The 12,430-nt window shown below is 47.8% G+C and overlaps 1 protein-coding gene across 1 annotated transcript in view; it reads left to right on the top strand.

Moving 5' to 3' along the window:
• The window catches only part of LOC141107674 (cytochrome P450 2G1-like), a 69,796-nt gene that overhangs the window by 29,645 nt on the left and 27,721 nt on the right, over positions 1–12,430 (top strand). The window contains exons 5-6 of the mRNA XM_073598578.1: positions 8,130–8,306; positions 9,768–9,903. Of these exons, the coding sequence (XP_073454679.1) occupies positions 8,130–8,306; positions 9,768–9,903 (313 nt within the window). The remainder of the gene's footprint in view (positions 1–8,129; positions 8,307–9,767; positions 9,904–12,430) is intronic.

Genomic DNA, 12,430 nt, shown 5'->3' with positions numbered 1-12,430 from the left:
CATCATTGTCTTTAATTGTCAAAGCGTGTGAGAATGGTGTCTGTTTAGAGATTAGGATGGCAACCCCCCGTTTTTTTTCGCAAGCGTTTGCGAGGAAAAAAGTGGGGTATTTATGGTGTAGGAAGGAAGGAGAGTAATTTGAGGGAAAATGGGTTTCCTGGAGAAGAACAATATCTAGACCCCTAGAATTATAGCTTTGAAAGGCTTTACGCCTTTTGACGGGGGAATTGAGCCCTTGGGTGTTATGAGAGGCAATCTTAAGCGCCCTCTGTAAAGGAGGAGAATCAGCCATAGTCACAAGAGGAGTGAAACTGGTGTATTTTGTGTGGACCTACCCGAGTCCTATCTGATGCGAATCTGAGAGGGAGAGCTCGAAGCCGCAGCGGAAGATTCTGGAGCATGATGGTCTCCTGCGCACATCCCTGAAATAAATGAAGGGTGAAAGGAAAAGAAGAGAGAGGAATAAGAAGAAAATAAGGAAAGAGAGGGAGAATAATTAATGAAAGCAAACTACTAACTTCAAAAAAAGACCAGGCTTAAGTGCCTAGTAAAAATAGGAACTGGACTGTTAAGTTCAGTTCAAACCCGAGACCCGAGGAAAAAAAAAGGGGGTCTTGGAAAAACAAGAACAACCTCAGCCGAGGTTGTATATCTGGTGCAACCAGAGGGGAGGGTCCCTCTCGATTACAACAGAGGGAGTGGCAATGCTAGCCCGGTCGGGCCGCCGGGTCCCCAACCTTAGGGGTGATATGGAACCTCTAAAATGTGGAGGTTAACTTATTTTGTATATATACATGAACAAAAAAAAGGAGAAAAATTTTGGCAAATGTAAATAAAAACAGTAACATACCCTCTTAAAAGAAACAAGAGCAAACAGCTACAATGCATAAGAGTATTAGAACAAAACATACATTAGGCATCGTCCCTCAAATAATCGGGAATGGAGAGGGGAAACAGGGAAAGGGAAGTGGAAGGGAAGGGAGGGAGGGGATAGTGGATTGGAGTATGATGCTAAGCCTAGGGGCCATCCGGACCCAGGAGAACAACTAGGACGGTCCATCCTGAAGACATGGGAGTATATGCCTAAAAGAAAAAAAAAAAAAAAAGTGTCCGACCACTCAGGTCCATCTCCATTCATCGTCACAGAGATGAGCTAAGCGAAGAGTGTCGGAGAAATACTGCTGATCTCGTGGATGGATAGGGTGAACTCAGTTACCCCTCAGTTAAGTGGAAAATCCTGGAAGAGGAGAGGTATCAACACAGGCCTTGTAGGGCCCAGCTGAGAGGGAGTCATCTGGGTGGAAAAGAGTCACGGTGGCGCTTCGTTTGTTGTTTGTTCCAAATAGGAGTGATGGGGCTGCCTGGAGGGGGTCTCTTAGAAGAACTTGGCTTGGATGGGGGTTCCTGGTTAGAAACTTCCTGGGAAATAAATCCCAATCGTAGGAGTAAGTGTTCCCCCTCTTGGAATGAAGAGAAGCCGTATGATTTTTCTTTGTGTTGAAACAGGAGGCGAAAAGGAAAGGACCAACGGTACTTGATTGATCTCTGTGAGAGGATTTCAAGAAGAGGTTTTAGTGCTCTCCTCTTTAGAATTGTGGTCTTGGAAATGTCCGCAAAGACTTGAATCTTGTTTCCTTGGAAGGACAGGTTGTCCAGATTCCGGGATCTTTTCATAATTTCTTCCTTGGTCTCGTAATAGTGGGGTTTAACCACTATATCCCTCGGGAGACCAACCTGCCGGGGTGGTTGCAGGGTTCTGTGGGCCCTGTCAATCTCCAGTTTATGGCTTGAAATATCCAGGATAATTTCTTGCATGAAAAGCTTACAGATTCAGGGATACCTCTTATGCGGAAGTTGCATCTCCGATTACGATTTTCTAAATCGTCGATCTTCCCTAGCGCGATGTCAAGTTGGTCTTGCAGCAATTGAATACAGTCCGTATTCTGGTTAGTGCGAGCTACTGTGTGGTCTACTGCTTGTTTGATCACATCTATGCGTGCCCCCAAGCTCTGTAAATCTGCCTTTATAGATGTGGTTATTTGTGTGGCATTCTGGGCCAGGCCTGCAGCGAGCATATCTGAGAAACAGTTCAGGAGCTGGGCCATGTCTGTTTGGTGGGGAGAGTTAGGGAGGGCAGCCTGCTGTGTGGCTGAGAGGTGGGTAGAAATGTGGGGATATGAAGCATATCAGACAGGGCTCTGTTGAAGAGGGAATCTGTGCTGGTGGAGTATACAGTCTTAGGTGATTTAGTACTCACTGGGGATTCCATCCTGAGGGTGGCATGCTGATCCTCAGCAGGGATGTCCGCAATGGAGTCTCCTTCTCCTGTGTTTCTGTGAGAGGAGGCCGCGGCCGCCATCTTGGAGGTAGTGGGGGCGAGCAGGCCGAAGGTAAGTTGCCGGCTGACTGTTGGTTTCTGGATGCGGCTCTGCATATAGAAACGTGCCCACGGCACTCCTCTGTCAGGGGGTATCGAAAGTTAGGGGTTCCGCTTGTGATAGCTGCGTCTGGGGACCGCGGAAGGCTCGGCCGGGACGGAGCTCCCGTTCAGCACGTCTTCCCGGAAGTCCCGCGCATGCGCACTCCCAAGTGTCAATATTTTGTGTGGCCAACATTTTTTTCCAGCACTGCCTTAACCCTTTTGGGAATGGAGTTCACCAGAGCTTCACAGGTTGCCACTGGAGGCCTCTTCCATTCCTCCATGACGACATCACAGAGCTGGTGGATGTTAGAGACCTTGCGCTCCTCCACGTTCTGTTTGAGGATGCCCCACAGATGCTCAATAGGGTTTAGGTCTGGAGACATGCTTGGCCAGTCCATCACCTTTACCCTCAGCTTCTTTAGCAAGGCAGTGGTCGTCTTGGAGGTGTGTTTGGGGTCTTTATCATGTTGGAATATTGCCCTGCGGCTCAGTCTCCGAAGAGAAGAGATTATGCTTCAGTATGTCACAGTACATTCTATAAAAACCCACAAGCGAGAGCGAGCGGGTGGGAAAAAAGATGGTGGGACTTTGAATGAAGCCAATGGTTTGCAAGCCGACACATAACGGTGGGTCAATAGAATCTTTATTACAAATTCATACAGACAATGGTATCAAACAATGTCAAGTTAACACTTGGTAAAATGTTAGCAGTGATAACCCAAGATCAACGTAAAGATCATTAACATAGTTATCAAGGATAAAGTAGGTAACATGTGTAATAACATAGGTATGAGCGATGTTAATAAGTAAAAACAAGGGATCACCAGGTGTCAGAATACGTCAATAGTTAAAAACAAAGTAATGCCTGCCAGATAGCTGGCCTCAGAATCCTGTTGAAGGGTGATAAACTGTATAGCATAGGTTGAAGCAAGGGAGGGGAACTGGTAGCTCGACGCGTTTCGTGGTTCAGGACCACTCATCAGGAGCAGACATGTCATGTGTCTAAAATGTAAAGATTATAATATTATGAGTCAGAATTTAAAGTGGGTACATGAGGGCTGGTAATACCCCAAGAATAATAGTACTTACAGCAGACAAGGGTAGACGGTAAATGGCCAGGCACGGCAAGCCGTCCAGAACTAACGCCAAACCGGGAGCTGAGGCGGGCATCCCCGCCGCGGCGACCAAAACAGGCACTCCCCCCCGGGGGGCGATGCAGGGCCACGGGGCAACCTAGAGTAGAAAGTGGCAATTAAGTGATAGTGTAGGGGGGGGTATTGGTAAGTGGAAAAAGGAGGTAAGGGATGTGGAAGTGAGAGGAGGGGGGAGTGTGGGGAGGGGGGTTTGGTGAGGGTGTGGAGAACCAGGTGGAGGAGGTGAAGTCAAGATGGGAGTGAAGGGAAGAGGTGAGTGAGCGGGGGGATGAGGCGGGTGAACCAACAGGTAAAAGAAGAAAGGGGAAGGCGAGTGGAGTGGCATTACCTGTGTGACATAGATGGTGTGGAGAAAGAGCCACCGCCACAATATGGTGTACCTCGAGTGCCGCACCGCCCCAGGTAACAAGAGCGCCCATATATAGGCGCCGCCGCGGGGAAGCCCGCCAACGTCACGCACGCAGGGCCAGAAGTGGGAGGAGCTCCGGCGGGGAGCCGACCAATGATCGGCGGTCGCCGGGACCAGCCCATGGAGCCCGCGAGCATGGAACCAAGAACGCAGAGGGCGCGGCGGCGCCGTGAGGCGCGGCACACGTCCGCTGCGGATGGCGTGACGTCGATGGGCAGTGGCGGCAAGCCCCGCCCCCACACACGCCCACCACCATGGGCGGGCGGGGGGGAGGAGGGGGGGCCGACAGCGCCCATCGCAGCTCCCGGGTAGGCAAGAGTCAGACGGCCCACCGGCCGGTCAGAGCCGTCAGCCCAGGATGAGACTAGACTATCAATTGGGAGAAGGATAAACATAAAGAATAACAACCTAAACACAAAATTGGGGACATAACATGTCATAATGGAACTGATAAAAGTAAAACAAAGATAAACACAGGTGAGGCTATCAAGAAATCAATAGGGGCAGAATAACAACAATAGTTGATAAGGCAAGGTTGAGCAGTAGAGCAAACCATGGGCTTCCATCCCTATTAATATACACAACAAAAGGGGGGAAGGGGGAATTGGGACTTTAAATGAAATAGCGCCGGGTAGGGGCGCACATTTCCATCCCTATGACTACAATCTATAAAAACCCACAAGCGAGAGCGAGCGGGTGGGAAAAAAGATGGTGGGACTTTGAATGAAGCCAATGGTTTGCAAGCCGACACATAACGGTGGGTCAATAGAATCTTTATTACAAATTCATACAGACAATGGTATCAAACAATGTCAAGTTAACACTTGGTAAAATGTTAGCAGTGATAACCCAAGATCAACGTAAAGATCATTAACATAGTTATCAAGGATAAAGTAGGTAACATGTGTAATAACATAGGTATGAGCGATGTTAATAAGTAAAAACAAGGGATCACCAGGTGTCAGAATACGTCAATAGTTAAAAACAAAGTAATGCCTGCCAGATAGCTGGCCTCAGAATCCTGTTGAAGGGTGATAAACTGTATAGCATAGGTTGAAGCAAGGGAGGGGAACTGGTAGCTCGACGCGTTTCGTGGTTCAGGACCACTCATCAGGAGCAGACATGTCATGTGTCTAAAATGTAAAGATTATAATATTATGAGTCAGAATTTAAAGTGGGTACATGAGGGCTGGTAATACCCCAAGAATAATAGTACTTACAGCAGACAAGGGTAGACGGTAAATGGCCAGGCACGGCAAGTCGTCCAGAACTAACGCCAAACCGGGAGCTGAGGCGGGCATCCCCGCCGCGGCGACCAAAACAGGCACTCCCCCCCGGGGGGCGATGCAGGGCCACGGGGCAACCTAGAGTAGAAAGTGGCAATTAAGTGATAGTGTAGGGGGGGTATTGGTAAGTGGAAAAAGGAGGTAAGGGATGTGGAAGTGAGAGGAGGGGGGAGTGTGGGGAGGGGGGTTTGGTGAGGGTGTGGAGAACCAGGTGGAGGAGGTGAAGTCAAGATGGGAGTGAAGGGAAGAGGTGAGTGAGCGGGGGGATGAGGCGGGTGAACCAACAGGTAAAAGAAGAAAGGGGAAGGCGAGTGGAGTGGCATTACCTGTGTGACATAGATGGTGTGGAGAAAGAGCCACCGCCACAATATGGTGTACCTCGAGTGCCGCACCGCCCCAGGTAACAAGAGCGCCCATATATAGGCGCCGCCGCGGGGAAGCCCGCCAACGTCACGCACGCAGGGCCAGAAGTGGGAGGAGCTCCGGCGGGGAGCCGACCAATGATCGGCGGTCGCCGGGACCAGCCCATGGAGCCCGCGAGCATGGAACCAAGAACGCAGAGGGCGCGGCGGCGCCGTGAGGCGCGGCACACGTCCGCTGCGGATGGCGTGACGTCGATGGGCAGTGGCGGCAAGCCCCGCCCCCACACACGCCCACCACCATGGGCGGGCGGGGGGGAGGAGGGGGGGCCGACAGCGCCCATCGCAGCTCCCGGGTAGGCAAGAGTCAGACGGCCCACCGGCCGGTCAGAGCCGTCAGCCCAGGATGAGACTAGACTATCAATTGGGAGAAGGATAAACATAAAGAATAACAACCTAAACACAAAATTGGGGACATAACATGTCATAATGGAACTGATAAAAGTAAAACAAAGATAAACACAGGTGAGGCTATCAAGAAATCAATAGGGGCAGAATAACAACAATAGTTGATAAGGCAAGGTTGAGCAGTAGAGCAAACCATGGGCTTCCATCCCTATTAATATACACAACAAAAGGGGGGAAGGGGGAATTGGGACTTTAAATGAAATAGCGCCGGGTAGGGGCGCACATTTCCATCCCTATGACTACAATCTATAAAAACCCACAAGCGAGAGCGAGCGGGTGGGAAAAAAGATGGTGGGACTTTGAATGAAGCCAATGGTTTGCAAGCCGACACATAACGGTGGGTCAATAGAATCTTTATTACAAATTCATACAGACAATGGTATCAAACAATGTCAAGTTAACACTTGGTAAAATGTTAGCAGTGATAACCCAAGATCAACGTAAAGATCATTAACATAGTTATCAAGGATAAAGTAGGTAACATGTGTAATAACATAGGTATGAGCGATGTTAATAAGTAAAAACAAGGGATCACCAGGTGTCAGAATACGTCAATAGTTAAAAACAAAGTAATGCCTGCCAGATAGCTGGCCTCAGAATCCTGTTGAAGGGTGATAAACTGTATAGCATAGGTTGAAGCAAGGGAGGGGAACTGGTAGCTCGACGCGTTTCGTGGTTCAGGACCACTCATCAGGAGCAGACATGTCATGTGTCTAAAATGTAAAGATTATAATATTATGAGTCAGAATTTAAAGTGGGTACATGAGGGCTGGTAATACCCCAAGAATAATAGTACTTACAGCAGACAAGGGTAGACGGTAAATGGCCAGGCACGGCAAGCCGTCCAGAACTAACGCCAAACCGGGAGCTGAGGCGGGCATCCCCGCCGCGGCGACCAACAGTACATGTTGGCATTCATGGTTCCCTCAAGTGCCGGCAGCCCCAGACCACGACACTCCCACCATTATGCTTGACTGTAGGCAGACACACTTGTCTTTGTACTCCTCACCTGGTTGCCGCCCCACATACTTTACACCATCTGAACCAAATACGTTTATCTTGGTCTCATCAGACCACAGGACATGGTTCCAGTAATCCATGTTCTTATTCTGCTTGTCTTCAGCAAACTGTTTGTGGGCTTTCTTGTGCATCATCTTTAGAAGTGGCTTCCTTCTGGGAGGACAGCCATGCAGACCAATTTGATGCAGTGTGCGGCGTATGGTCTGAGCACTGACAGGCTGACCCCCCAACCCTTCACCCTCTGCATCAATGCTGGCAGCACTCATATGTCTATTTCCCAAAGACAACCCTTGGATATGATGCTAAGCACGTGCACTCAACTTCTTGATTGCACGTGCTGGCGAGGCCATGGCGTGGTCTGTTCTGAGTGGAACCTGTCCTGTTAAACCGCTGTATGCTCTTGGCCACCGTGCTGCAGCTCAGTTTCAGGGTCTTACCAATCTGTCTTACTGTGTTTGACCCCCTGGCCTGGCTTCTGATGTGCTATTGGACTTCCATTGGTCCTCTTCTCCAGACCTTAAGCACGTTGCCTCCAGTGACTTTGCTCTATCAAGCTCCCAATACCGGTTTCTACTTCCAGGCAACTCGTGCTTCTGTGGGCACCGCATCCCTGTGTTATCTTCAGGGTTGTGCTGCACTCGGCCGCAAGGGGAGCCCTCTCAGCATCTCGGCCTCCTACCAAGATCCTGACACTAAGCTACTTTGCTGCCATCCTCTCCAGTAGATGCACTTTAAACTAATAAACTACAATAGAAGAGCTGAATATGGACCTTTCTTGCAGGAACAGGCTCATTTTATGCTGGTCACAAAACCCAATCTCACTGTGGTCACCCTATCCCCACAATGGATCAGTGTGAGTCATTTAGCAGTGTCTGCAGGAAATATCTTTTAGTCCTGCCCCATGACATGTTCCAGTGGAAATGTTGAACTCGCAAAGTAATGATGATCGGACATAGAATATGCATTTATGCACATTGCTTTTGTAGGTTATACCTTTGTGTTTCTCCTTAGCTGCAGGTTCTTCTCCCTGGCATAATGAAGTATATTCCAGGACCTCATAAACGGATACACCAACACATGGCTCATATGCTTGACTTTGTCACACAAAGAGTGGAAAAGAACAATAAAACACTGGATCAAAACTCACCCAGAGATTTTATAGACTGCTTCCTCATCAAACACCAACAGGTATCAGCAAAAAAACCACAGAACAGTAGCTAGCAGGAACAACAGGACAAATATGTGCTTTAAAGACAATAACCCGTTGGGGTTTATTTACTAAAATTGGAGAGTGCAAAATCTGGTGCAAACTGTGCATGGTAGCCAATCAGCTTCTAATTTCAGTGTATTCAACTAAGCTTTGACAAAAAAAAACTGGAAACTATTAGAGCTGCACCAGATTGTGCAATCTCCAGTCTTAGTATATCAACACCATTATGTGTAATCCTAATACCCCGTACACACGGTCGGATTTTCCAACGGAAAATGTGTGATAGGACCTTGTTGTCGGAAATTCCGACCGTGTGTAGGCTCCATCGCACATTTTCCATCGGATTTTCCGACACACAAAATCCGTTGTCGGAAATTCTGATCGTGTGTACACAAATCCGACGGACAAAGTGCCACGCATGCTCAGAATAAATAAAGAGATTAAAACTATTGGCCACTGCCGCGTTTATAGTCCCGACGTACGTGTTTTACGTCACCGCGTTCAGAACGATCGGATTTTCCGACAACTTTGTTTGACAGTGTGTATGCAAGACAAGTTTGAGCCAACATCCGTCGGAAAAAATCCTAGGATTTTGTTGTTGGAATGTCCGAACAAAGTCCGACCGTGTGTACGGGGCATTAGGATGCCTTTACTTCACTATGCATAAGAATTTAACATGTGGACCTAATTCATTAGCAAAGGAATTATCTTGCTGAATCTGGCAGCATCAAAGTGTATTCAGAAGGAGATTTTTTTTATTTGTCTTGGACAGAGGGCTTAGAACCCTCCCCGCTCCCTCTGTTACCCTCCCTATTTGTCCTGGTGACCATTGTCACTCTAGGACTGAAAGTGAGGGAAAATCCAAAATTTTGAGTTGTCACCAGAACAATAGGGACACTTGTTCTCAATTTATCTCACTTTAAAAAGATTTATTTTCACTTACTGATGTGTCTATAGGACAATAAGTGAACGGAAATCCCTTGAATGGCACACTGATAGAAAAAGAAACTAACAGTTGTTATATTATCCAAAATTTACAAAAAATTATGGACTTTAATATTTAATTCAAGATGTTCAAAGAGGTTAGATACATCTGTATGTATACAGGTCATTTAAACGTAAAGTATTGGGCCCCTTTCAGACTAGCGGATCCCCTAAAAACAAATGGATGATTATCCATTCCCCATCTGTCTGACGGATCGGATGGCAGTCGGCTGTAAAAGGACAGGCGGTCTTTTTACATCCGACCGCCCATAGAGGAGAGGGGGCTGTGTCTGTGTCTGCTCTGCATAAAAGGAGCGAACACAGACCAGCCATCCTCCTGCATGGATCAGCAGACAGATTCTCCACTGAGCAGGCAGACTCCAATGGAGCTCGCCCTGTGTGGACGGAGCCTTAAACGTCTCATACCTATCTTGTTTTTTTTGTTTGTTTCTAAGGAGAAAAACAACCCCAGTTTCAGCATGGTGAATATGTTACAGACAATATTTAACCTGTTCATTGCTGGGTCAGAAACAGTCAGTAACACGCTACGACATGGATTCCTGGTGCTTCTGAAGTATCCTGACATACAAGGTAAATGGCAACCTTGAGGGCTCTTTTGTTTTGAGATTCTTGTAGCTTATTGTGGAAATGAATGTAGCACCCTCTACCTTAGGTAGGTAGTGTGACGAACGCGGGTGTCAGATCCCTGCCCTCCTCGCTAACTTGCAACGAAGGAGCTGCCAACCTCACACCACGCTGTCACTTATGTAACAATGCCACTCTCAGCTGCGCCCAGCACAGATTTTCCAGCTTGCGGGACCACAATCTAGGTGCGAGCAGCCTGAGAGTGATTGTCACTGGGCTAATTACACAATTAACCCTTTAACTGCCACCACCCCCATTTAAAAGACCGAGCCGGCGGAGACTCGTAATTTTAGCAATACCAATTATAATTTTAGAATAAGCGTCTGCCACACACACTGCCACCACAGACAGGTCTGCTCAGAGTCTTACTCTACAACAGTAGTGCCCTTCAAGAGGCAGGTTTGTTTATAGCTTGCATTAAGAGCTTTAGAGACAAGGTTAACACTTTTCAACATAAGAGTTTATTATGAAAAGGTCAAAGTTGATGCAAATAAAACATTTTACAGAAAAAAGATGTTTCAAAAGATAAAGACAATATACAGCCACAAAGCAATAAGGTAGAATTGGGAAGAAAGAATACTTGCAATTAATGTCCGAGGGTTGATCAGAGTTCGATCGATGAGCTAGGTAATCGGTTCTCGACTTGGCAGATGTTTCTTCTTGGATGGTAAAAGGAGAACTCCCCATTGTCTTGGCATCTCCTCTTTTCTGTCAAATCAAAGGGGATGTTGACAGCGACCAGTGACCAATTGTCTGGTCATCTTGTTTAGGGGTTGGTTGCTGGGAGGTGTCTACACTCATGACCACGTCCCAGGTAGATTTTGTAATACATATTCATATATCTGCATCTATAGTGTTTACAGACTCCAAATATCCATATTATTATTCAACTTGAGATTTCCTTCAAAACAAGTCTAAACATACAATATCTATAATGTATAGCCTGCTTTGGAGGAATAAGTGGTCCCAGGGGTTTCCCATATGACCTGACATAGGGGTGTCTGGACTTGAAACGTTCCATATTATCTGAGGAAACTAAATATGTCCAGATTATGGCTGTGCTATTACTAAGTCAGAAGTTAGGACACATGCTGAAATTTCATACTTATAAGTTGGAGGTGTATTCAGACAAGTTACAACCGGGGCCTGTTAGGTCTCTGAATGGAGAGGGTGACAGTTTTACGACAGGCCTGAACACTGCCCTTACAACAAATGTTTTCTACTGACCTAACCTGGCTCTGTTTTCTCTGTTGAGATAACCTTTTCTGTTGAACTTAAAAAGCTTTGAATTCCTAAGACAAGGGAGGAGGGAGGAGGAAGTTCAGAGTTTTCTGTAATGTTACATGGTTAGCCAAACTGTCATGGCTACTTCCACACAAGATGGCAGCTAGCTACAGCTTTTCATGTCCCGTACGTGATATAGTTACACCTCCCCCCTTAGGTGGTTGCATGGGAGGGAACTACAATTTCCCTCCTGACGCAACCAACTCCTGTGCGCTCGGCTTGTCGTGACAGCCCATCAGCATTGCCATGGGCGCTGCCTTTCTTATGCTGGATGGTGAAATAGTATTGCTGAAGAATTAGGCTCCACCAAAGTAGTTTGCCATTCTCCCCAGAAACACGATTTAGCCAGCTCAAGGGATTGTGATCCGTGATCACAGTGAAGTGGCGTCCATAAAGGTACGTTTGTAACTTCTGGAGAGCCCACACGATCGCAAGACACTCCTTTTCGATCGTGGCATATGCTACTTCCCTGGGAAGCAGCTTCCTGCTCAGGTAGAGGATGGGATGCTCCTCTCCGGCCTTGTCCACCTGGCTCAGGACTGCACCCAATCCAAAGGCAGAGGCATCCGTCTGCACAAGGAAACGGCGGGTGTAGTCTGGAGCCTGCAGCACAGGTGTGCTGGCCAGCGCCTCCTTCAAGGCCTGAAATGCCTGCTCACATTCTGGTGTCCAAGACACCACCTTGGGCAGTTTCTTTTTGGTTAGGTCAGTCAGAGGTTTGGCCAGGCTACTATAGTTACATACAAATTTCCTATAGTAGCCAGCGGTCCCCAAGAAAGACATAACCTGCTTTTTGGTTTGAGGGGTAGGCCAGGCCAGGATGGCCTCAACCTTCCCTATCTCGGGTTTCAGGGTACCTCCTCCTACCTGGTGTCCCAAGTACTGCACATCAGTCATGCCAATCTGACACTTACTGGGTTTTACAGTCAGATTGGCAGCTGTCAGTTGGTCCAGGACCCGTGACAGGTGCACCAGGTGTTCTTCCCAGGTAGGGCTGAACACGGCGATGTCATCCAGGTAGGCTACGGCAAAGGTTTCCAGCCCCTCCAGTAAGTCATTCATGACTCTCTGGAAGGTGGCTGGGGCATTCTTCATCCCAAATGGCATGACGGTAAACTCGAACAATCCGAATGGGGTGATGAGGGCCGACTTTTCCCGAGCCTCAGGGGCCAGAGGAATTTGCCAGTAC

This window comes from Aquarana catesbeiana, linkage group LG09 (assembly GCF_042186555.1).
Source record: "Aquarana catesbeiana isolate 2022-GZ linkage group LG09, ASM4218655v1, whole genome shotgun sequence".
NCBI lineage: Eukaryota > Metazoa > Chordata > Amphibia > Anura > Ranidae > Aquarana > Aquarana catesbeiana.
Note: the sequence above shows the minus strand (reverse complement) of the source record. Positions and strands in the feature narration are given on the sequence as shown.